This window comes from Diprion similis, chromosome 2 (genome assembly GCF_021155765.1).
Source record: "Diprion similis isolate iyDipSimi1 chromosome 2, iyDipSimi1.1, whole genome shotgun sequence".
NCBI lineage: Eukaryota > Metazoa > Arthropoda > Insecta > Hymenoptera > Diprionidae > Diprion > Diprion similis.
This window is the reverse complement of record NC_060106.1, coordinates 13,666,358-13,692,690: the sequence shown is the minus strand read 5'-3', so window position 1 is coordinate 13,692,690 and position 26,333 is coordinate 13,666,358. Positions and strand designations below refer to the sequence as shown.

At 44.4% G+C, this 26,333-nt stretch overlaps 1 protein-coding gene across 3 annotated transcripts in view; it reads right to left on the bottom strand.

Moving 5' to 3' along the window:
• LOC124416370 (cGMP-dependent protein kinase, isozyme 2 forms cD4/T1/T3A/T3B) overlaps positions 1-16,742 on the bottom strand; it is a 33,075-nt gene extending 16,333 nt beyond the window's left edge. Inside the window, exons 1-2 of one of the 3 annotated variants that reach the window (XM_046897354.1) lie at positions 16,248-16,742; positions 5,493-5,659 (exon numbers count right to left, since the gene is read on the bottom strand). In XM_046897354.1, the coding sequence (XP_046753310.1) occupies positions 5,493-5,659; positions 16,248-16,705 (625 nt within the window). In that variant the 5' untranslated portion in view covers positions 16,706-16,742. Of the gene's footprint in view, positions 1-3,337; positions 3,873-5,492; positions 5,660-10,041; positions 10,799-16,247 lie in introns of those variants that run through there. The other 2 variants (XM_046897357.1, XM_046897355.1) reach the window with 2 other exon arrangements.
• Positions 16,743-26,333: the final 9,591 nt, after the last annotated feature.

Here is a 26,333-nt window from a genome sequence, read left to right as displayed (position 1 = left end):
GATTTTTTGCACTCTGCGCCCCGCGCACACACGACACGGCTATCATACTTACATTACACGAACGGTATGCCATGCATCGTTCTTTTTCAGCTCGCTCACCCCGTTCAAAGCCGAAGGCGACACGCCTGACGAATATAAACGCGTCGGCAGTAGACCCGTTGTCCGGCAAATTCAATTGTTCTCTGGAGCCGTCGAACTGGTTACCAGACAGAGCGAAAGAGAGAGAGCGGGAGAAGGGAAAACGACAGAGAAAGAAGGAAGCAAAGTCCAGATTGGAGATTGGAGAGCAAGGGCTCCTGTCCATACCTCAGCGTTTATACTGCAAGCTCCTCCATGCGACAAAGTCGAGAGTAATCTGACCCGTCCAGATCTCGAGTGACGCCTGTGCCTCATCGTCGACGACGATACAAGTTAACTTGATATCACATGTTTTTTTTTTTTTTTTTTTTTTTTTTTTCAAACATCATTTTTATTCTTACTTTCAGATCGGTTCGGAACGTTGACAGCTCTGCAAGTTTGCAGGGATATTATTATACATGAGTTACGTACGCTGGTTTGAAAGATTTATCGAATAACCTCGTGGGCACAGGATCTGAATATACATATATCGCTCTGGGTATTGTGCAATTTATCGAGAGCCGTGATCTAGGGGACACGTAACGTTATTTTCTTTGCGTTCTTTTTTTAATTTTTTTCTCCCTTTTATTCGTGCTTTTTCATCAAACTGAATACTTTAATCATGCATTCTGCGATAAGGAGTGTTTTTAAAAAGAGCAACTGGAGTGTCTGATCATTAAGAAAATAGATACGAGGTCGGAATGATAGGAATTTTGCTCGCTTCAGGCCGAGATACTTTGTTAAAATTGCTTCTATACGATGAACTGAACATCATACAATCCGGCAAGTAAGCTTCTTATTTTGTACAAAGAAAACTGAGAGGAAAAAAAAATTACATTGAATTTGCTAATTAAAGTTATCCTCTTGCGGTACCGAGTATAATTGTCATAATTGTCTCTAACCCAAGGATCTTTCCTAAAGACTAAAGTAAAGCTCGAGCAACGATGAATCTGATTTCTTTCCGTGAATGCATATAATTATATAATCTTCAACCAGAGTGGTGGAATTAAGTCACTGCATCATTTTTTCCACGCAGGAAATACGTGATATGTGATGCCGTATCATTGTAGGTCGAGCGACTTTTCTTTATCTGATAGAACAAAACAAGGAACACGGATACAAAAAAAAAAAAAAAAAACCTGAGAAACTTGTAAGGCTTGTGAAACTGTATGGTATAAAAACAAAAATGAAAAAGAAAACGAAACACAGTACTTATTTTACTCGAGAGATAATGCAGACGCGATGCAGAAACAAAAAGTCCGAAACGATCTTGTCTAACATATGACGTAAATTCTGTTGCATTAAAGTTTTGGCTACGTCTTTTTTATATATACGCTTGCACGATTACAAAGTCGTGACCCTGCACCGAAAGAGGGTTACGAGAAGGAGGAGGTGGAGGAGAAGAAGGAGGAGGAGGAGGATGAGGATGAAAATTTTTCAAGCATGCTCCGCTTATCCGGTATACCATGGCTCTGCAGGATGTTGAAGAACCGTAGACAGCCTAGCATGACGACGAAGTAACGTACATAATACATGTAACCGAACAAAGAGTTCACCGCTTGCATGTAACACGCGGCTTGTGACCGACTTTATGATACCGTTGAACCCGCGTTGTTACGGTTCGTACAAAGAGTTGAAAACTTTAAAATACAGGGTATAAAAGTTGAGGTTGAGTGCCTCTTAATACTCGGGATGAAAATAAAAAAGAAAAACCAGAGAGAAGACAAAGAGAGGGGAGGGGGGAGGGTGAAAACCCAGTTTGAGTCGGTTCATGAGCCGGAAGTGGCTACACGTTTCGAAAGAAATTTCATCACATTTTTACTTCCTGTTTTCGAAAAGTAATTGACGCGCTTCCGACGACATGAACTATTTTGACCACACGTCGTTTCCTTCTCCCGCAACCAAAAACTTCGATGCATTGTGTAACCCGCGGCGTTTTTCGCGTACCTGATGCCAATTGCACCTCGGTCACGTATAGAGTACGTCGATATCGTAAGAGTCACATTCGCGGGATGCGAACTCATCGTTTTTTTAGATCGATTAAATTTGAAAAGATAATAATCAGAGAAATTTATGAAGTATACCTGCACAGGATGTCAACTTTCGATTTCAAAACTTTCAAATACCTTTCTACATATATAGTACCGAAAGTTGCAAATGACCACTGCATATAAGAAGTCATTTCTAACAAGCGAAAACCTGCAAATGACCGTAAAATCCGAGCAGCTGTCGATCAGATTCTTCATATGACGAATACTTTGATTCACCTCGTGTATATACCTGCACATAATATAAAATGGCGGTAACGAGCAGGTGACTGGATGAATTCTAAGGCTTTGAAACCAATCGGTATGGTTGAAAAAATCGTCAACCGGTTTAAAGGTATTCCATATTCTCGCGAGGAACGCAAATTATATTGAAAGATGATCCGTGAACTCTGGCCTTTAGTTGAGTCGATTATTTTCGTTTCTTCCAAGTTTTTTTCTCAAACACGACACATATTTCACGAATCTTTCTGATTTATATGAAAATGTATGTGCCACATGCGTTGTACTTGAGAATAAAAAGCAAGCATATTTTTCTACATACTCTTTCATACTTTTTTATATTTAACGCTGCGAAGTTCTTCCTACTTTCGCCGTCTGTAATGAGTTTGGGCAGCTAACGACTTTACCTAAATGGTGCAACAGATATATGTTGTATATATACCTGCAGTTTGGAATAAATTTGACTATTCATCGACTATAATATAAGAAATTTTCACAAATCAACCTATAAAATTGTCGAGCTGTTTACCGATTTCACCTTGTAAAATATTTCCCGCTCTCTACCGTTTGACTGACCTGCCCGCGTGAATTTATCGATTTAAAATCATTGATCCCAAGATCAAAAAACTCTCCGTGTCTTCTCCAGAGTTTTTTTTCATCAAAATTTATCACTCATTTTCTATTTGACATACAAGTAATTGGAGGATCTTAAACTTGACGCGGGATGATAAAATTGAAACTGGCACTAGGCCAGCCCATCTCCCATCCCGTGTCATCGTCGTCGTCTTCGTATAACGCGCATCCCCGTCCAAACAAACTTCATCATGATCCACCACTACTACTACTACCATTAATACGAATACTACTTCTACTATTACTACTACCACTACTGCTACTACCAATGAAACGAAAGCCGCGCATTAAAAATTACGGCCCATCCCGTTTCCCGATACCTTCGCGTTCCTGATGGGGACGTCTTCTCGCAGGAGGAGCACCGGTCCGTCTTCTCCTTGCGTAGGTGTGAACAGGCACGATAAGTCTGGGTCTAGGAATCAAGAATCCACCCTGGCCATTCCCGTTCCCATTAGTCCTGGTCCCCTTGCTCTGACTACTGTCCGAAGCGTCGCTGTCGGTGGTGAGCTCGCTGCTCGACCTGGGCGAACGGTGTTGTTCAGGGGATGCGGAATCACCGTCAAGAACACCTTCGAGCTGGGATATCACCTTGGCGTACGGTTGCCTAACATCTCCCTCGGAATTGCGTGTCACCGACGAACTTCTCGAGGTGTTAGTCCAATTAACGCCACACTCTCGCCAGCTGGCTTCGTACAGTAGTTCCATAGCGCGGCCTCGAGTCGCATCCGGGTCCAGGAGCAGCTCCGGGTCCTCGAGGACGGCGCGACCCGGGTAATTTCGGACCTTCATGTTCCGCGTGGGTTGCGTCAACCTCTCTTCCAAAATGTCGTATCACAGTGTCGGATGGTACCTGAACCACCAGCGTCAGCAGCAGCAGCAGCAGCAGCGAGTCGACTCGTGTCAGGCGGAGAGATCCGGTTGCGTCCCGACAGCCGCCTTATAGCAGTATCGTCCAAGTTCCTTTGTTATTCGCGAGGTCCACTGTCGTGCAAGTTGCAAGAGCGAGAACGGCGAAGCAGGCTCGTTGCTCCGGAGCTCGTAGGCGGGCGCAGTCCAAGCAGTCAAGAAGCAGTCGGGCAGGCGAAAAGGAGCGAACAAACCACCGACTAGCGGTACATTTAGATGTGGGAGGAATACGCGGTGCACAAAAGACGGTTATTCAAAATTCACCGGCAAGATACGCCCGTCTGCCTGCAGTGATCAGCGAACGAGTTTAAACGTCGTCCGCACGAGCATGAACGCGATTACGAACCTGCAGACCACTAGAGACACTGTACTCCGTCTACTGTAATCCGAATACTAAACGTTCGACGACCAAGGATGATTTCACTTTCGAATTGCTCGGAAACAACGAGGAAACGAACGTATCTCGACTCATCACGCGGTGTAAGCGACCTCGGAACTCGATTTCACTGAAAACCGTCGTCGTTTCACAGAACTTGTAAACGAAGACGCTGATGCTGACGGTGCAGCTGCTGACGTTGACTTACACTCCGCGTCAGCCGTCAGCCGTCAGTCTGGCAAGGACAACGAGCTGCAGGTTGTGCCATGCCGGACATGGTGTGGGCCCTCTCGGCACGTATAGACTTCACTGACGGAGGGACCCGGGGCTGGTGAAAACTACGCCCGCGAAGACCCACTCTGCCCCGCGTACCCTCTCCAGCCACCACGGGGCCGGCTATTCACCAGCTCCCACTGCTACTCTACTCGCCGCTCGCTAACGCGAGAGAGAAAGGACAGCGGTTCTCATTCGGCGAGTTGGTTGTACTTCAATATCCGCTGGTAACGACACGTGTATGTATTAATGTACTCGTATATTGTATATAGACGGTGTCCCGCGTGCAGTGTTCAGTCTCACGGTCGTTTTCCGCATGGGTACGAGAGATTCGCCTGTTATTACCGCAGGTAAGCTCCACCGCATTGTGCTTGCACATTCCTCGGGCTGCGCAGGTATGTAATAACAATAATAACAATGATCCAGCAAGCGAAACGTTAATTTGCCTTTGCACGCGAGTGTTCCAATTATAATAACGTTTTGGTATCGTCTATAAGAATGAACCCGCATCTTTGCATGATTGAGAAGTGCTCAGCTCTTCGAAGGGAGATGTGTTTGTTCGTTACTGTGAACCACAAGGATTCATTTTCAAATTCAAGATCACCAATGGCCGCCAACCCGAATCTTTCTAAAACATTGTTCGGCATACCCTGAACATGCACAAACGAACGACGCCGCGAGTATACATGGATGTACAATGTAAGTCCTGTGAAGGTAGAGTTGGAGACACAAGAAAAAGATTGTGATAACCTATACTGCACTGCAGCGGTGGTTTCAAGGTTCCCGAATAAAGGTAGGTATTGAGAGAACCGTGCGACGACTGCAGTCACAGTTCCTTTCTCTTTCAATGACGTTGAAAGTGACACTGATCGTATGGATATGGATTGTACTATCAGCGTCGGAATTTAATAACAACTCACCCTCCATGACGAAGACGATGGAACCGACATCTCCTTCGCGTATGATCACCGATCCAGCCGGAAATGTGACGGGGTACATGCAGTCAACGATCTCCCGGATCTGGGTGAGCTCCAGATTCTTCATAAAGTCATTGTCCAAAATCGCAGCCTTGATCAGTTCGCGTGACCTTGATGATAAAAAGAATGAAAAAACATTAAGATATTACTTCTGGTAATTGAGATATACTCCATGGATATTATGCTAGTACAGGTATTGCCGTTGGTATATCTGATCTCTTAATAATCTTTATAATACGGTCTGTACACGCCGTATCAGATTCAACATTTCGTATCATTTCATAGTGAGCAATAAAAGTGTATAATAATGTGTGGTAATGTGCAAAGGTAAAGGTGTAACTATTATCATCCCGAAACTCCGGATGGTATAGACTTTTTTTTTCACACGAGCACGGCTGTAAAACTCCGTTTTATTACTAACAATCACGAATAATTGCCGCTGCGGCAGAAGCGACATCACGTTTAATTGGTTCTTAATTCTCAAGTATCTTTAGTAGCTCCGTTGAGACAGCACGCTTGCCTGGAGTTTATTTAACAAAGTATGCGTGGCTTGCTTTTAAACACAATACCTTACACTGTGCATGTACTTTATACATAAACACTTATCATTCACGAAAGAGGAAACAAATGAATCGGTTAAGGTTACATTTCGATTATTCGAATCATGAAACCTTCGGTCGGTTAGTCATATTCGAGGAAAACTTTGAAAGCTTCAACTTATTAAAATCAAGAAAACTTTTGAACAATTCTTAGTGCATTGTAATATAGAGGCTTATATCTAATTATGTACAACGTAATTCCACAGGTAATCACCCTACATGAATATTGAAAACATAAAAAGCACTTTTATGTTTTCACAGATATTTATCTGACCTTGGCGATTAAAAAAAAACTAAATTCAGTAATTTCAATTCCATAGTTTGAAAATTGGAATGAAAAAAAAATGTGTAAACATGAAGCATGAAAGACTCGTGCAAAACGAGTCCTACCATCGCGTTATACCTGCACATCACGGAAGACCTACACCATACGTACAGCTAGTCCTTTTTCATTTTCAGTTCGTTTCCTTTCCTGCCCACTATTGGTTTCATTCCTTCATTTCACCGGCAACCTTCAAGTCCCTATCGACATCGAAATTGAGAGCCATGAAAAGCTGGCGCGAAACACGCCTGCGCACCAGCTGTAAGTATGCAGCAGGTAGTGGGGCCCGCGATTTTAGTCGGACGTATCGAAAGGGGGGGCCCGACGATACGGACTCGGTTGAATAGACGCTGCGAGCTGTTGCCACAAGTAAGTAAGTAAGTAAGTAAATAGGTAAGCAAGTAAATTTATAATCAATCGCACCGTTACCAAAGAATCGGCGTCCTTGCAAGGACGGTTTGTCACCACCTGTTCCAATAATCTTGTGTTGAAACGAAGAAAACGAAACTATTGAATTCGCGATGATCAATGTGTCGTGCAAATACATTACACGCTTGCATTGGCACACGATGATCGTGCTCACTGAATAGAATGAATCATCCTGTTCTAGTAGTGAAAGTCGAAGAGTGAAAATCAAAGTGTGATGCACGCCATGCAGTCTATTTTTATGCAGCTTGCAGTTTACTAACGGAGGATGTACAAGGTGGAGGTAGATGTCGTTCGCGATCGCGATACCTTAGATCGATTTTAAAGTCTTTTATCATTGAAGTCAAGTACCGTCTCTCGATCGCGATCCGTATAATTAATTGGCAAGAATTAAAATACTGAACTCGCAAATAATATATGTGCCGATCTGCGTATGATAAGCACAGCGATGAATTCGCAACATTTAACGAAAGTTGCAGGCTTTCTTTAAGACTCAATCGCCGCTAATCGGTATCTTACCTAATTACTTTCTCTTTTCTAGTTCAAAGAATCTAAGATATTTTTATAAAAACTGTATTAATTTCTTAAACTTGGTAATTTTTTTTTTCTACTATCAGCACTTTATTTAGAAAACCAAATCAAACTACCGTATGCAAAGTTCCTTGCAGGCGGTTTCAGGGACATAATGCGAGACGTTAATACTTCACAATACCCGACACGCTTTACTGCGAACAATAAACTCGTTTCTGGAGATTTCAGATAGTTTTCAAAATTTTCACAGCACGTCCTTGAATCCCTTGCCTGACCTGGACTCTCTATAATATTAAACGCAAAGCGGGGGGAAATGAATATCGTAATTATGAAAGTCCCATGCATGCACAGTAGGTAGGTTATAAACCGAGTCATGGTATACGTGAGAATTGTTTCGAAACTCGAGTCCTGCGTATGTAGCATTGCGTTTTTCATGAACCTACGAATATGTATAATAATACAAGTACGCGGACGTTTGAGATGTTGAGAAACTAGATGACGATGGATATATATGTATATACCGATACGTAATTTATGCTTCTGCGGTTATCACTCAACGACCTCTTACGCGGCAATTTTTCGTTTCTCTAGCATACTCTAGTTAATTATAGACGCTTATCATTGCCCGGAAAGACTAACCACTACACATTGTGTGTGTGTGTGTGTGTGCGTGCGTGTGTGTGAAAGTGTGTATATAACTACGGATATATGCCAGGAATAAACACAGCGATCTCTCCAGATTAAATGAATAAACAAGCAGGTTCAATATTTTTTTTTTTCAGGATATCAAGTTTCGCGCGGAGCTGCAATTTAGGCGGTCCACCGATCGTGAAGAGTTTCGATGATCGGGGTACAATATAGATATAATACCGGGCGATTGTAATCTAGCTTCTTGTGGGAAAAAGGAAAAAAAAAGTCAAAGAAAGAAAATGAAAGGATCCCAGCCACGGTATAATTTTACGTGATTTTGAACAAAGACTTGCGCAAAAATCTACATCCGTCCAATAAGAATGTTTTAATCCAGCACGCCAACAACTGACAGAAGGTTTCTAAAAAAAAACTTCGAGACACGCCACTCTTATTATTGCCTTGCGAGTATTTCATGTTTGTCGTATACGCGCCACCGTGTAAACGTATTAAATTGCAGTTATTATACGTTTGGTAGTACAGCCGAATGAATTCGAATCTCAATTAAGCAAACAGCGTAATCTGCACTTGGAAGTGTTTTATTTTTTATAAATTTCGATCGCGTCCGATTACGTGCGATTCTATGATCGCCAACGTTTATAACAAATATCTGATCTGTAACGACTTTCTTTTACAGATTTCGTCGAAATTTCAGAAAACAAATGAGCATTTTCCCCATAGAGGATAAAAGCGTGAACAGGAGTTCATTTCTTTCGCAAGTCTATAATATTCTCCGAAAACGTCTATCAAGAAAAACTTTGTCAGATAATTTTAATGATTTGTGATTTTCATTAATCACTAAATAATTGCTAGTAAAAATTTTTTAATTTTGCTGATACAAAAAATGCAGACCCTACATAATTTCCCCCCCCCCCTTCTTTCCATTATATCCACTTGTACGTATAATACATTCGCTTATATTAAGACCGATAGAACGCGATGGCGTCATAGATCATTCGCGAAATCCATGTGCGTTGAGTTTACGTGATTTTCGCATTTAATAGTCCTTAAATGGACTCCGCACGGATACATTTGCTCGTTAATATATTACGCCATCGGAGACACTCGGCATAGCTATATATACATACACTCATGCCTATATTCTTATAAAGAGATACTCATGTTAGCAGCCTTGAAGAGCCTGCGGTGAAGTGTCTATGAGCGAATAGAACCGCTCGAGATGAAGAAAGAATAAGACGAAAAAAAGAAATCACATATAAGTAGGTATGTTATTATGTCCACGAAACGTTGGGTTTGTTGGTCGCATGCTTCAAGTATTATTTGTAAACTTTTCGATTTACCTTGTGCTGTTAAATGTAGCTATGCAAGTGTTTTTCGTTCTTACTACCATCATCGTTATACTATCGTCATGACATTCCCGACATTAAAAAGAAAAGCTCGTTAGACATAACGAATATGAAGAAAGAAGAATGTATTATATGTATAAATAAATATTTACACATGATGTATGATAACCTAATATCGGTGAGAGTATAAGTATTGTTCAGATAACAATCGCGGTTTAGTATTCGCATTATGCGATATAGACGTCAACGGAAGCGCCGCAAAATCGGATATGTACGGGCACAGCGACGTCGTCTGCGTCAGCAGATCGCGATATCCCGTTCCGAAAAAATTTCCGCAGCGTCGCATTTGTATGCAACTCCGATATCCTCGTATATAGCGAGGAAAATACGCGATTGCGCGATTTCCCAAGTAAGAAAAGCCACCGTCCGCAGCATCGAAGCGATATATGATATAATAAAGGGCCAAAGAATGCGTCATAAGATAAATGAACAGCATAGTTCAAACAGTGCGACAAATTGCAGGGATCTAGTGTACCGGCGGCCGGCATTGTCACCGCGTCGATTCAAAAACATGATCGGTAAAAAACCGGCGCTTTCGGTCTTTCGCTCGTCAATTATACCTTTGGGGTTTGCTGAACTTGGCAATGGGCCTGGAGTCTTTCCTTATGGGTTCGGCGGAGATGGCCTGTCTTTTGGGCCTCTGCCCAGGCCTGAGGGGCCCAGAGGACATGCTATACTCGACGATCTGTCGAAACTTGTCGATCTCATTCTGGAGATACCGAATAGTGTCGTCTCGCTCATCGAGGGCCTTCTCAAGGGCCTCGACGGCCTCGTCTCTCCGTCGAAGGGCCTCCGTTCTCTCGTACAGGATCCTCTTCAAGTCCCTGACCGACTCCATGACACTCGTTGACGTTGACCGTCCACTCTTCACGTTAACACAAATCTTTTCCAGTTTGTCGACGATTCTTAACCGCGATCCTCCGCAACGAGGAATGAATGACAGAGACACGTGGTGCCTCGTCTCGAGCGGTGAAATAACTCCGGTACACTGACTGGGCGTCGAGAGCCGGGCCGAAAATCGTCGTCCTTGTTCTGGCCGTTACTGGGGCACGAAACGTTGGCCGGAGGCCGCAGCGGCGGTGGCGGTGGCGGCCGCGTTTCTGTGAAAGGCGCGCATCCCGACGCGTTGCTCGCTACCCGAAGGATTCAATTGGTATATAGGTACGAAGCGTTTGAGGTCCCGGTATGTAGGATGATCGTAGTTCGGCTAGGTGTAGAGCTACGAGTATAGGAAGCGTAGAGCGTCGGTGCGAGCGGGCGTCGATGACTGAGGTGGCGGGCAGGAAGAGGTCTAGCAGCAGGCAGCGTAGGGCCGAACGAACGGCGTTCTATTTTTAAAATAATGTTCAATATCTATATGCATGTACGTCGTACGAAAAGCGAGTCCTGACTATCTAGCCTCTCTCGTTCACGAGCTCAACAACGACCGCCGCGGGTGATCTTTCTTTCCTTATTTCTATCCTTCTTTCTAACTTGCTCCCTTTCACCTCGCCGAAGACGATGCTTCGGGACAATGACGGGCGTTTTTCGTTTCTTCCTTTTCTTTTATCTTGCCGATGTATCTAACGCACAAACTCCTCTCAAGTGCGAGTCGCGAGTCGACGTGATTTGCTTGGCCCCCGGCTCTCGTCACAAGCCGCAACGCCCTAGATTCGCGGCCGCGACGGCCATGGTGAACGCCTCACGATGCTCACTGAAGACCGTTTGCCATGCGCGGCGGCGACGATGGTCGTTCCGTCGACGAATCGCGTTCACGCGATGTGCGGCGATTTTACCCGCACAGGACGAATGACGTACTTATTATACGCTACTAAGAGAGCGATGGAAACATTGCGGGAGATAAAAAATTTGCCCTCTTTTACCGTGACGCGCGGAACCCTTCAAACGAAATTTAGTTGTTTGGTTACTTTTTTTTATCCAGCAGGAAGGGTGTACGTCAAAATTTCATTCCGAGAGAATAAACAATTAGAACAGTTCTAATCAACTTTCTTCCATTTGCACCGCGATTCTTCCTATAATCTTCGCGGTATGGTCACCATCAGTTTCTTTAACCTTTTTTTTTTTTAAGGCTCACTTTTCCGCGGGATAATTTGCGAGATAATTTGGATCAGTGGCGCGACTCACTCTTGTATCTGACACGTGTATTAGTTAGAAGGAGGCGGGTGCGGTACCGAATAACTGCCAGTCGGACACGTACTGGGTCGCAATATTAGCTCGGCTGTGACTTTTGCCGTAAGGAACATAACCAGCCAGCCGGCCGGCATTGTCCTCTCCCCGCTTTCCTTCCCCTTCCTGATGCGGTTTTTCCATACCGGGCAAAGACCGCAATCTGCGTTGGCTGTCATCGTTAGCGCTGCTGCTTATACACGCCGTAGCTGGTATAACACATAGGTACACCTATGTATTACATGGTAATGCGGTGATTGCAAGTTTGTCTTGCGCAATTTGCATTTTTTCGCTTATTTACCTCCTTTTCCATCATATCTTTTCACATATGCCTGCAAAGTGCGGCCTGCAAACTGCAATACAACGCCGTGTATGCGGAACGATAATTTCCGAAGGAATTTGATTAGGTGGCGAGAAATTTTGCCGATTATTATAAACATCTCGCGGAGCGGTCCAGCAACTGGATTTTTGGTCACCCTGCGTTTTTTCAGCTTTAGCCTAACAATAAGAGATGATGACAACGCGCGGTCGCCTGCTGTAGTCTCATCGTCGGTTATTAATTATATCGGATTTATTTTAACGACTCTTTAATGAAACTATGCGAGCGATGATTTAAACTAATGATTCGAACCATCGCCGCGTCTGCCGCGTAGTTAATCAGCCTTTTTCCTCCATGGGCTAACGTTTCGTGATGAGTATAAAAATAACAAGTTAAGTGATTGTAAACATTAAGCAGAAAAACCACGCTGATAGGAGCATTGAATTCTATATTTAAAACAAACTTTCATATCCATTTATACGCTCCAAGTGTCTAATTTCATCAGTTGTATTTTTTATTGACTCATTCTCAGTTTCCGACGAGGTTCAACTGCAGGCATGTTTAGTAAATCAAGTGGGAAGAAGATAATGACATGTAAAAATAAACGACACAATAGCGAAATTTAATGGACATTTCTTAGTATTATTACTGCTTAATTTAAACCAGCAGCTTAACCGACATGTCACGTGATAATTATAATTATCAACCTTCAGTGTGGTTACCTCCAGACCTTATTCGCACAATCGGACTTCGTAGCAAAACCACAATACATAGTCTTGATCCGGAATTATTTCAGATAGAATTTACATAGCAACTCCGCATCGAACAGAGATTTGATTTCGTGTCTAATGTATGTGTAATTATACGAGATATCATATTGGAAGTGAAAATCAATCGCAGGTAAGACGAAAATCGGACAATATTAGTCTGCTTATAAAAACGTAGTGAATGTACGATCAGATAATCTATTCTTTCTCTATTATACCAGTTGATACAAAACGCAAGCAAAATATTTGACATCATTCGGAATGTCAAATAAGGTTTTGATCATTTCATTGCCTAAAATTGTAAAAAATTGATACAGATTTAGTTTGTCATCGACTGGTGTTCTTACCTTTCTCATTCTTCACTTGGTTGGGCGAATTTTCTTACCGACCGCGACTTCGTTGTATCAGTTGCGTGTGTAATAAAAGTAATAAAGCTGCTCTATTAAGCGGTTGACCATGCGGTGTAACTTTTTCCCATCAAGGAAAATTTATATCATTACCAATAGAGTTGATATTGATTGCGATTTAAAAAAACTGTACAGTTCTTTCTCACCATTATTTATCATGTACCGAATAAGAATGGAGAAACATTCTAATAATGATAATGCCACATTTTTCTCCAGAATTCCAATGATCATTGTGTATAAGATACTTGTAGGGCAGTGATATCCGGCATAAGTCAAAATTCTTAAACCAAAATCATTTGAGATAACCAATTAAATGTTTGCCATTTTGTTGGACAATTATACTAATAACGACGGACCTTTACCCTGCACTTACGCTCGCTCATTCTCCTTTCATGAATAGTAAATATATCGCAAAGCCGATATCGCAATAATATAAGTGTTGAATTACCGTACGAGTGAAGTCGAGGTAGTAAAAATGAATTGATATTACAACAGAGCGAGTAATACGCGGGTGCGTTGATAAATGAGTAATGGTAATTATTAATAAAACCGACTGTACACGCGGTACCAGAGGAGCTAGATGTTAAAGAGCGTTGACACCGCGTCTGTTGCCATTGGAATGTAAAGCGAGGTTCCAGTACGATAACAATAATAAACGACGATTACTATCAACGGCGTCACTGCGATAGTCAGAGATTGTATCGGTATCGTAAAAAAAATGAAATCAAATAGGTTTCATAACGGAGAAACAACAGGGAACTTAGCGAGCTTTGTTTTAGGGTAAGAACAGATTTCTTTACCGACTGAGCCGAGGGGCATGCAGCATAAGCGTACCAGCTACTAGCAAGGCACGTCGAAAAGAAGACCAAGAAGTAAGCCGACAGGATTGACCTCGAGAAGGCGCCACCGCTCGGCGAATCCATCGCGAAGCGATTACCGCCGATAGGTATCCATGCATGTGTGTGAAATAAAAAAAAAAGCAAATAACAAAAAAAAAGCATCATACACACAGAGGCGAGAATCCGAGCTCTGTGTAGGCAGGCGACGGCGAGGAGTCAGCAGCACCGGCTGGTCTTCGGCCGTGTGTGCGAGTGGTTTTAACTTTTAAAATGTCGCCAGTGGCCGTGACAGGAGCTATTTTTAGCTCTTGGCGAGATAAGCGCGGGCAGCTGGAGGGGGATTTCGGAGACGGCGCGAGCCGGAGAATCGGTAATCGGAGAGAGACGGGAAATAAGAGAATCAAAGAACTAATTATACGTGACGTCACTCGACTGGTTTCGACACGGACACAAGTGCAGCGCGTATTAATGCGGCAACGGCAGCGCCGGCAAGTGGGCCAGAAGAACCTCCCTTGATATACAGGAACGACGACGGCGACGTCGCCTCGGGCAAATGCCGCGATACAACAGGCCTCGTGTCCGTAACGTACGTACGTAGGTACGTTAAATCCGTACGAAACGTATGAAAACGATAAGCGTGCACGTGACGTAAGACTGACCCACGCGTCGCGTCTCCTGCATAGGGCTTGGAAAAGAGTTATTGCATACGTCCGGATAAAAAACAAACTTTGACATGATCCGATTAAACGCATGGCGCGAATTCCGAGCGTTTCTCACCGCAGCCAGAAGATCCTCCTTCGCGGTTGCCGGTTACCGCTGACTTACCGATTCGCGAGTTTTAATCGCATTTATAAATATTACTTACGTGCGCGGTTTATTATCTTTTTAGAAAGCGCACAAGGACGTCTGGCGCACGCGTTCTCGTTTGTAAAGGAGCTGGTATCCGTGCGCTTGTAGCACGTATTACGTGCATACACGGATATCTGGGTATACGTAAGTGCAAGTGCAAAACAAGCACTTGACGTAGCCGAGGGAGTGGGGCGACAAGGGGGGAGGAATAGAGGGGGTGAGAGGCTCCGGCAGGTGTTATAATACGCGTAGCTATTTGTCATACCTATCCTCCTCGATCTACCTTCACCCGGCTGCTGTCTGCCTACCGCCTAGATGTGTGGGCACACACGTTTTTACAAGAGAGCATTTCAAAACAATTTGCCAACGGTGAAAAGGTGGGTGACCTTTAACCCCCTGACAGAGAAATCGCAGGGGCATCACCGCCACCTTGCCGCGTTCGCGTTGACGGCGTTAACGTGTCATACATGATATGCGTGTACTTTTATACAGGCTATAAAACGTCGGAGCCCTAGCCGTGAATAGTGTCTAATTACTCCGATTGCACGGATTATTTATATACATTTTTTGCATAATTAGACGGCTCGGAGAGTAGACGCTATTTCGGTGAACTCGCTGCAGCGAGTAGTAATAATAGTAGTAGTGGTGACAGTAGTAGTAGTAGTAGCAGCAAGTGAGTAACTCGGGCACGTCAGGATCGAGATAGACGAGGTGCTAATCAAAGTCAGGCGGCGAGCCGGGCACACCCACACATGTGTTGGCATTGCCTTGGTGAAAATGACTATTGGACAAACACGGTCCTGTTCGAATTTGTGCATCTTTTTTTCATACACATTGTGTCCGGACGTGACCGAAACGTTTCGTTTCAAATGTACTTCGAACACAACAGGGAAACAAAAACTGTACACAAATCCGAACAGCACCGTGTTTATCTACCCGACATGCATACCAGGGCAGCCATAATAGCAACCGAACGTTCGATAGTCGACTGTTTTGCAAAACGATCAATCTCCTCGTTGAATCCAGAAGATTTTTAAAAACTGAATCAATTGATACCACGCGCTGCGTTTATACGTCGAATCCTCGTTACGTCCCCGTCGTCGCTCGTCGTCGGTGGCGCTTGGCGCCTGGTTCATATTTCCTCAGATATACGCACGCATCTCATTCCGTTTCTCCTTGTCTCTCTCACGCGCGCCAGACAGCAGGCACACAAACACACACACACACTCTCTCTCTCTTTTTCTCTGTCTATCTCTGCTCCTCTGCTGTAGCGCGGCGAGGAACATCGTCTGGATGTAATGCAGCCGTGATAATAACAAGACAGTAATTAACCGTAGAGGGGGGGGGGGGGGGGGGGGGGGATTTTTGGGATCAGGAGGGCGACGCGCCGCGGAGATGTGTCCGGGATGATTTACCAACCTGTCGCTCTTGTCGATGATCACCAGCGGGGCCAGGACCTGCATAGGAGGCTCAGCCGATATTCCCTGGGCCCGCTGCTTCCTCGGCTGAGGTTTCCCGGGCGTGAGGGGCGACTTAAAGGGCAGAACACTAAGGAATTTGTCGAGGTGACTCCGCAGCTCCGAAATCTCGACGTCCCGACGGCAGACGTCGGCCTCGAGTTCGGCGATTCGCTCATCCTTGACGCGCAGCAACTCCTGGAGCTCCCGTAAGGTGCTCATCGTTAGACCCCTGGGGCTCTGAACCCCGATCGGTGGAGCCACAGAACCGTCGGTCACCGCGACGACGGACGCGGCCAGCTGCGAGGCGTCCTCCTCGTCGGCCAGCCGCTGCTGCGTCGACGAGAAGCACAAGGAGTCGAAGCACACGCGCATAGACACACAGGCGTCGGCGATACGACCACACTCGCCTCCGTCCATTCACTCAGCCGCCAGTTTACTCCCGCGACGGATGACCTGTTGCGTTGGTACAAGTCCAGCCCGCGGACGGCCACTGTCCACGGCGCATGCGTTTTGGTTGCCCTCTGGCGGTGCGGAGCCGGAAACGTGTTCCCCGCGGTCGGTAAGGTAGTTTTGCTCCGTCGGTCGCCGCGGGATCTTTAAACGCGAGCGACGACAACGGGCTGATCTAACGTTAGAAACAACGCTACGTCGACCGTGGGTGCCTGCGTAGCTCAATAAAATTTTCTCCGACTACCGACTACGAACGAGAAAGATCGTTTTTCCAGCTGACGTCTCCTCGTAGAGGAAACGCTAGATACGGTTTGAAGACGTCAGTCGTTTGGCTGGGTTTGTGACGTAATGTAACGAGTTACGTTGAGCAAGATTACATGATGAGGGGATTGATCGCTTGTTTACATCTGATTCGAAAAGAATTACCAACCACCACCCCCTTTCGATCACATTTCGAACACGATGTGCAAATGCCGTATAGAAATATGCAACTTTCGATATTAATGTAACGAACGAGCAATGTTTTGTTAGTGTATTTGAAAAATTTTCTGCTGAATAAAGGTGTTTTTCTTCTTTATCTCTGTTAATCTATATTACTTTATAATGCCCGCTTGAATTATCCTTAAAAATACCGATCCGGTCCTGTTATCACCGATTGCCATAGAAATAAAGTACATGTAATAAAGAAAAAGAAATGCTTCGATATCAGACGAAAAGTTTTCAATGAAGCAATAACGAACGGCGGAATGCAGGAAACAGCACGAACTGACGAGGCGAAGCTGGAACGCGCGGTTTTGAGAAGCCGATTGTTTAGGATAAAAGAGTTATTTCTGTGTGGATTGTCGCTCGTAAAGAGTGCGAAGAGCAAGCAATCGAAGGTACGCTGTGCAAATCATGGAGAAACCGGTCGCTTCCAAAAAAGAAAACATTCGAAGATATTAAATATATTTTATCGACAGGTGATTATATATAGATTATTCACCATTTACTTTTGAGAATGCGATAATTGTATAAAAATTACAAAAATTATTCTTATCTTCATGTTTGTTTTTCCTTGCCTTGTATAAGACACCGGCGTATTCTGATAATAATTAGTGATTTATAGATATTGGAATTTAATCAGCTGTTTGGATCACGGTAAAACTTTCCTCAAACTGCCATGAGCAGCCCGCATCAAGGGTCTTTATCGTTGAATTCAGATTAAGAATTTAACTAGTTTTCAAATTAATCTAATCAAACGCCTTTCCGAGACACACTAACCAAAACCCGTTAATGTGTATGCAATCAGATCTTGACATCGCATTGTAACGACATAATACGTAATTGACTCAGTGATCGATAATGATTTATACAAATGTTACGAAGTAGCTCTATCGAGTGTATCTGTATTTACGGTGCCATAACGTGGGTGCGTACATGTGCTGACTCACGGTAGTTCATAAATTTGTAAATATCCATGGACAGAACTTTCACTTCGCGATCATTAATTAACTCGGCAAAATTTTATGGAATATATCCATGCCACCTTCAGGTCGATCGTAATTTTTATAAGGGGTATACACATTACACGTACCTGAAATGTTTAAGTCAATAATTTTCAGAACACCACGCATCCAGACATTGTTTATGTAACCAAAGACCATAAGTATTGATCTATCAAATATTTGTGCATGGATGTAGATTGTAAATGTATAGACAATAACGTCACAATTCAAGTAAATCTAATTATACTTTATGACTGAAAAATGTTTTCCAATTATCGTTGTGTACTTTTAAGTCTGACATTCAACCCACGGTATTATCAAAGTTTCCATGGCTGATCGTAAGAAATACAGCGATAGTAAAAGTAATCTGCTGATCATTGCGAAATCATAAGAAGAATATTAATGTAAACTGTAAAAAAAAATTCACTACTAAAAGTGACTAAAAGTGACCGATCTGGACTACTATGGAACAATTTTTACAACAAGTACCTAGTATTAGACTGCGATCAAATAGTGTTAAATTGACGCCTAAAATATATTACAGAAGTCCATGGCGCACTTTTCTTCCAGTGATATAGCGAAAGGCCTTACTTCGTTAGGAACAGGTCGTCAGATTTTCAGCTACCTACGCTTTTACTCTCTTGCAGGTGTTTCCGCGAATGTATAAAGTATGTATATAACTATACTAGGTGAATAAGACGTGTAAGTAACCCTGGAAGCTGAAGCAGAAGGCCCGGGAGCGTGCTTCGTTGTAAAGTTGAAGCATTGTCTCCGGCGTCGCATCTTGTCTAGTGACGAAGTTAGCTGATTGAACGCCCGGAGCGAAAGGGCGTGTAATGGATATACATAAGCCAGGGTAGCTGGTGGTGGTGCTTCACGGTTATAGAGAGCGCGGATCGCGCGGAGCAGCCACCGTCGTAATTTCATAATAGCATACCGACGTTAATAACACCATCGCGAATGAGCGAGCGAGCAAGTCGACCAATTTGCATCGCATTGTTAGCTCGTTACTGGAATCCATCTGTCCCGTCTATCCAGCACGGTAGGCATCCAGCCGACCAATCAGGCGTTGGGATAGCTACGCGAACCCCAACAATCAGCGTTGAAGCCGCCAAGCTGAAATTCGATTATCGTTTCTGGCATTGTTATCGTCGTTACCCGCGCCGTCTCACCCGACGCACCCACGATACGACCGCTAAAGAACGTCGAATGAAACCTTGTTGCCGCATCGTCACTTCTCCCCGTTTCGGAAATTCAATTTTTTCCACATCGATTCGTCAAAGCCACAAATTTCACCGAGCTGGATATCTTCCGAACCGTTTCAGTTACCTGACACGCGGCCGGAACAACAACATCAAAGCTCTGTACGAATTTTCGGATAATTTCACTCGATCACGTGTCGTTGGTATGGATTGTATCGACGAATACCTAAGAATAAGTTTGCCCAACACCCACAGCTATCCTAGTCCTCTTTGCAATATAGGATTCCATGTCAAAAGTAATCGTACGAGCAACAAAATAGAGGAAAAAGAACCTCAAAGCTTGGCGTTTGATGATTATACTTTTGCGTTATGCGACTTGGAAGCGACGACTACTCAAGAAATCTGAAGAGAGCTTCTGGTTCAATTTTTGTGATACAATATATTTGTTCTTATTTTTTTTTTACGAAGATCCAAGCGATTCGTTGGTTCCTTTGCTGCAGAGTATATCAAGCAATACATAATATGTCGATGCGTAGGTCTACGAAGCGATGACTAAATTGCTCAGAAATGGGTTATCATTTTTCAAAGATTTCACGGTCCATTAGACGCGCCGAATCGTAGAATCGATGGTCATATACCACATATGGGGATCCCCGGAGCTATAAATTGCTCTTTCATTTTTCACCGTTTCTCCAATTCTGCAGGCTGAACAAAATTCATGAGAAGCATGAAATACCGCAGGAGCGATCGGCTCTGGACGGAGCGAGAAGCTGCAACTCTCTACATACCTAAATGGTAGTCGTGCGAAACTTTTCAAATCCACGATATTTGCGTGTCACATCCAAAGTTTTGTCGACGCCATTATAATGAACTCGTTACAGCCGATGGGGAATTGCCCATCAAAAACAATCAATCAACAGCCAATCATAAAACAAGACTTGAACCGAATTCCACCGCTTCTCGGATGCCCTGCAATTTATACGACAGGTAACAAAGGGGCGATTCCGCATGCTACCGAAATCGTTGAGTTTCGTAGCGAATTTCGTTTGAGAATTCGATCAGCGGTACTGGCGCCCCGGACGATCTGCAGGGAGGCCGAAGCGACGACGGAACGCGAGAACTCTGACGTGACGAAGAATGGAGAACGGAAAGAGACGGCTTGGCGGCCCCCGGGGCTGAGGCTTTGATCTCAATCCCCCTGCGCCCCGCCGCCGCCCCTGAAAATATCAACTAAACGATAACCGTATTTATTATTCATTCAGCAGCCCCGCCCGCCCTCCCCAGCTCCAATTTGCAAAGTAGTTTTTCAAAGAATTCCGTCGGCGCATGGCGTTAGAACGGCGTCCAACGAATACGAAATAGTATAGCTGGGGGTCGGAAAATCACCAGGAGTTTCATCTCCCTCGGACCGATGTATTCGGACGAATGGTTTTGAACATACTTCTGATTTTATTTACCATGAAACGGATTTTGCTCTCTACACGTATCGCTTATTGGAGTTGACTGTAATTTTTTTTTCATTTTTTTTTTTTTAAATTTATTGTGGTTGATTTTTTTAACAAACTATATATTCTAAATACAGCTGTTGCGCAAGGTGTTTCGGAAATGTTTCAGGCAATCCGGAATAACACGTACAGTGCATTCGTTGCAGAGCTTGCGGAACACCGGCTTGTCTACGGGATCGGATTACGAGTTGATATTAGCCGGGATATGGGATCTCTTGGGATTTTAGAAGGGGGTACGAAACGGGTGGCGGGATATCAATTACCCCGGCACCGAGGTCAGCCAGACACGAGTTAATTGGACGCAATACCCGAGATTCCACACTTTCTTTGCGCCTGTGAGATACTTTGAAAATATTTATATGTACGCGCGTGAGGGTGTGTCGTGTTTGATGTTAAAAATGGAAGAAGGTTCGACGAAATTTAGGGTTACACACTCACCTTTTCGCGTAATTGGATGAAAGTGGTATTTGCACGATATTGCCAGGGCAGTCTGGATATCCGAATTTAAAAAGGAAGAAACAGAAAATTGTTTCACGCATTAGGCTCGCGGCATCTTATCTTGTAAATTGCAACACAACGACGTCGAAGTTTGGGGAGGGTAGCGACGATTCTCGTAGAACAAATAAAGTGACAATTTGTATCTCGTCGCGGGTTTGGGGATCGAATCTGAGATTCTGTTGGTCCGCTGGCTCCAACATCTCCTGCAGTCCACCTCCACCCTCACGTTCCTCCCACTTCCACTCTCATCGTCCTCCCGGAGGAACCCATCCCCTTAAGGCGGCAGAGGATAGCGAGGGATCGCATCCCGAGCCACGGTTATGGATTGACAGGGAGGACAGAGAGGGGGTGAGGTCGAAGGCCAGAAAATTCACTCGAAGGTCACCCATAACGTCAGACTGATTTTTCCCACTGGGATCGAACGGCGACTGGCAGAATGATTCGAGAGATTTCAGAACGTCGGGATAAAGCATCAAGAAAATTCAACATTTAACGGTATAGCGATCACCTTCGACACTTTGAAGACAGCTTCGGGTGGTTTTTTGTATAAGACCCGAAGTAGGTACTGGGCAAGAACCGATTTTCTTGAAAAACAAAATCAGATAAAACAACATTCCAAGCATTCGCTACGTAGTGTTCTATGATCTTCAAGCTCTTCATCCCCCCCCCCCTCAAAAATATATCCATGGCGCTTTTTCCCGAAGCGTAATTTTGAAAAAACGACATCCAGACATCGGGTGGGTTATATAGTATATATAGTAGAATAAAAGCTATGAATTTGAAATTGTTCAATCCGGGCACTGAGAACTTTGCTGTTGTTTTTGCTTTCTCGTTCATCCCGCGTTGGCGCGCAGCCGCGTCGTTTCAGTTATAGCGATGCAGCGGAGGTAAGACAACAACGCGAGGCAAGAGTACAAGAAGCTCAGAGCGATCAGGGAGAAAGGAAGAAAAGAATAAAAGCGAAAGACGAGATTGCCTCGCGTCTACCCTCCGCCACCCTCGCAGCCTCCGAACTTTGAGAGACATCTACGTTTACTAGACTGCGACGCACATCGACAGCGTCAAGCGTTAACGCGACGGCTTGAGCCGAACCGTACGTCAGCCTCTCCGTCGAAACGACTGCCTGTCTGCTCGTTCATCCGTCCGTCTGTCTCCTGTCATTCTTCCCGTCACATTAGTGCCGACCCTTCGTTCCGCAAAATGGAATGTTTGCAGCATCTAATCAGATTTCAAGGGTTCAACGTGTATTAAAAAGACAGCTGTTCGAGTTGGGAATTGAAGCGGTCTGTATAATGTAGATATTACCGAGCGCTGCGCGCTAGCTGCGAGATGATCTCAGAAAAAAATCTCGGCAAACCGACGATCTAAGGGAAGTAGTTACGAACGAGTCTGTACAGAGTGTGTCTAATGCAATCGAGAATTTAGATTTCAGTAGTTTCCGGGACAATTAATTAAAAAATTTCAGGTCCCTAATTTCGTTTTCTTACGAATATTGACTGAAAAAATTATACAGTAGTTTATTGTATACAGAGTGAATTGCTCAAATTTATCATTATTTCCAATGTAATGTCGCAGTGTTTAATGAAAAATGTATTATGTCATCTTTTCCGTAATAAATCAAAATATTTCAATACTTTTCCAGAACTTGAGATGTTATTTTTGTTTTCCTCGACAATTCCAGGACTTAAGGATACTTAAGAAGCAGCAGACATCCCGTATATGTACTAGATATATGAACGTATCACTCTAGCCGCGGTGGAGAGTGAGGTCCAATGTAATTTCTTAATTTCACCGAAATCCTTTGACCTTCGGGGATCTTGGATCCCGCGGCCTGATTTCAATTAGGAAACAATCGGGTAATCGGCAGATACCTTGTGTCTTATACACGGTGTTGAACGGAATACGAGAATTAGCGGAATAAAAGCAATGCCACTTTCGGCAAAGTCCTTAGTTAATTTACCGACTGTAACAGCGCTCTCAAAGCATGGAAGACGTGGATGCGGGAAGCAGAACCCACGGGACCGTCTAAGTGGTGCCCAATCAGGAATTGCTCGCGATTACGAAGCGACGAGATGAAGCGCCGACTCGCGGCTGGCGCAGCACGCAGCGTTCAGGTGCGCGATCATCATCAGAGACTTTCCCTGAGCGAGATAAACTCATCGCAGGGCGAGACTTAACACTTCGTGCCTCTGGGAATCCCCGGATTGTTGAGCGTCAAATTAGCAGCCGTATACCGGCAGCGTTTTGTATCAGCGAGCCGCTCTCAACCTCCGTATTTATTCATTTATTCGTTTATTTACTTATTTGGCAATTTGCGAGGCCGAATTATTCACTGCTCTCTACTTGTCTGCAGTAGAAGAAATGGCACGGCTCCTTAGGTTCTGCGGATTTATGAAACTCGCGTGCGAACAAGCCAACGCGATTTGGCCACTGCTCCGAATGCTTTCGCTGCACGCTTTTGTCACTGCAGTACAATGAACGCTAAGCTTCGAGCCAGCTTTTCCTGAAAACGAAATTAAAGCTCGAAGGAAAAATCCAGCCAAAAAATTTTTACTTCAAATTCCAGACCCCGTGGATTTGTGAAGAATATAAAAACAGATGATTCTTGCGTTACTTAGTTGCTTATACGTGCATCTTCCTTCGATTAATCTCTAATTAAAACGCTTACATGCAAAACCTCGCCAGAAGTCGTATCGTTACCGAGAAAAGCGCTGCAAGCTCTTTAACTGGTATTTAAAATCGCGTTAGGCAAAAAGGTCTGTTATAATTTTATGATAGGTATGTACAACGACGGTTAAATTCTGCCTTTTATATTCATCGGTGTGGTACAAGGTAGGTAGATCTAGTCGGTCTGTGCACCTCCTCTAATTTCTCCTCCAATTTCCCATTTCCCACTTACCCAGCTTTCTCTTTCTTCCCTCCCCCCTCCCCCCCCCCTCTCGTTCTTCGTAGTAACGTGGACCCCTGCAGCCTAACTACCCTCCGGAGTCCCTCCTACGCCCCGAACCGTCAACCCTCGCCCCACCGTCAGGAGCGGAGGAGCAACATGGCTCCGCGAACGCTGGGATCTACCCTTACCCGCCTGCGTTGCATTTTAAATCAAAGCCGGGGGTAACGCAATCACCAGGCATCACGGCGCTTCCACAATTTTCTACTTTAAGCTACTTTATATATTAGCGGCCCACCCCCGCTTTCCACCACCGCGACGCCGACGGAAGGACGGACTGACGCCCTCGTATCTTCCTCTTTCACTTATACTCTCTCCTTCTTCTCTTTCGTCATCTTCGGCTTTCTCGCCCCCCTCTCACTTGCTTCTATAATCTACTTGTGTGCAAGTATCGTGATGTCTAAACAAGTAAAGATCTCGATACTCGATATTTTGTTGCGCAATTGACTTCGTCGTAGCCACCAACGGCAGAAAACATCTCACGAATAGGCTGCATTATTCTAAGGGTGACGGAATCATGGAGCTTGCGGAGTAATATTTCACGCCCAATTACAGCGCAGCGCGATGAAAACACGAGGGATCTAGGAGGATCGAGTCAGAATGACGTTATATACATATATATATATATATACATATATGGTTCTAGCAGTTGGCAGTTGGCGTGGACCACGTCTAATGCGTGTCACAGTGCGTAAATCGTATTAGGCGGTAATTTGGTGCGGTCTAACGGAGTTAACGTTTGGCGGATACTCGTACAGTACAGTCGAACGCGAAAGTTTTCAAAGGGTAGCTTGTGTAGGTACACGAATCAGAGTGACAGCACTGTACCGCCAAACCCCGAATCCTTTGATGACTGTGCTTCTGACGAATATACACGGAGTGAACGATCCAAATAAGCTCGAGTTTTCACTCCCTAAAACTTCGGTGCTCATCGGAAGGTGCAAATTTGACGGCTCCGAGGATCACAATTACGCGAGAGAAACAACAAATAAAATCCTCCGAGCTAGGCCAAATCCAAATCATGGTGAAATGATGGTTATGATCATCCGGAGTGATAGAATAGAATATCCCTTCGAGTGTCAAAACTGCACGGAGCTTATAAAGGCGCCAAACGAAGTTTGTTAGATTTGTGCGGATTAACTTGCAGTAAAGGACGCGCGCTTAACTTTTCCAATTTTCGAAGGTAGTTCAACTCTGGCGTTAAATTTAATCTTTCTGATAAAAACGGTGCCTACTTTTCCACGATGATGGTTCGCGACGAATCAATCTTTCCAACACCGCTCATTCATCCTTTCTTCCCGTATTCAGGACGCGATAAACCATTTAAAATGCACAAAGTTGCAGCCATACTGGCAAGAAAATGGAGAACGCAGTGGCCTGATTATCCAACCAGTCAACGTCTTCCACTACTGTAAAGACAGCGGCGAATTGCCTGAGCAAATATTGTTCAATTACTTCTGACAACGAGTGACAAGAGTAGGTAGATTCAGATATGTTGGAAGCTGGGAATAAGAAAAGCGGCGAATCCTCCATTGTACCTCTGATATTTTCGCTTAATTTCGGCATAAGGTTCTATCACGACCCGCGCGGTGGAGACAGGTAGAAATTGGTAATTGGGCGAATACCACGGCGGGCGGAGGATGCGGCTCCACCAGCAGGTACAGGACGATGTAGTTAGGGACGACGTTGACGCTGTTACCAACACACTCGCGGCTCGCAAGCGCGGCGTGGTGTAATCCAGTCACCGCGTAACCCGATTATCCTCGTAACTCGGCCGTACTCTCTCTTCTCTCCTCTCTCCACTCTCCTCACCCCCGCTCAGTCTTTCTCTCCCTGACTCTCTCTCTCTTTCACTCCCGTCCGTTCCAGCTACCGGTGAAACCCGACTCTGTATCCCATGAGACAACGGGCGAGATACGCGCCCCGACTAGACTTTAGAGCAAAAGCTCTCGAACGATA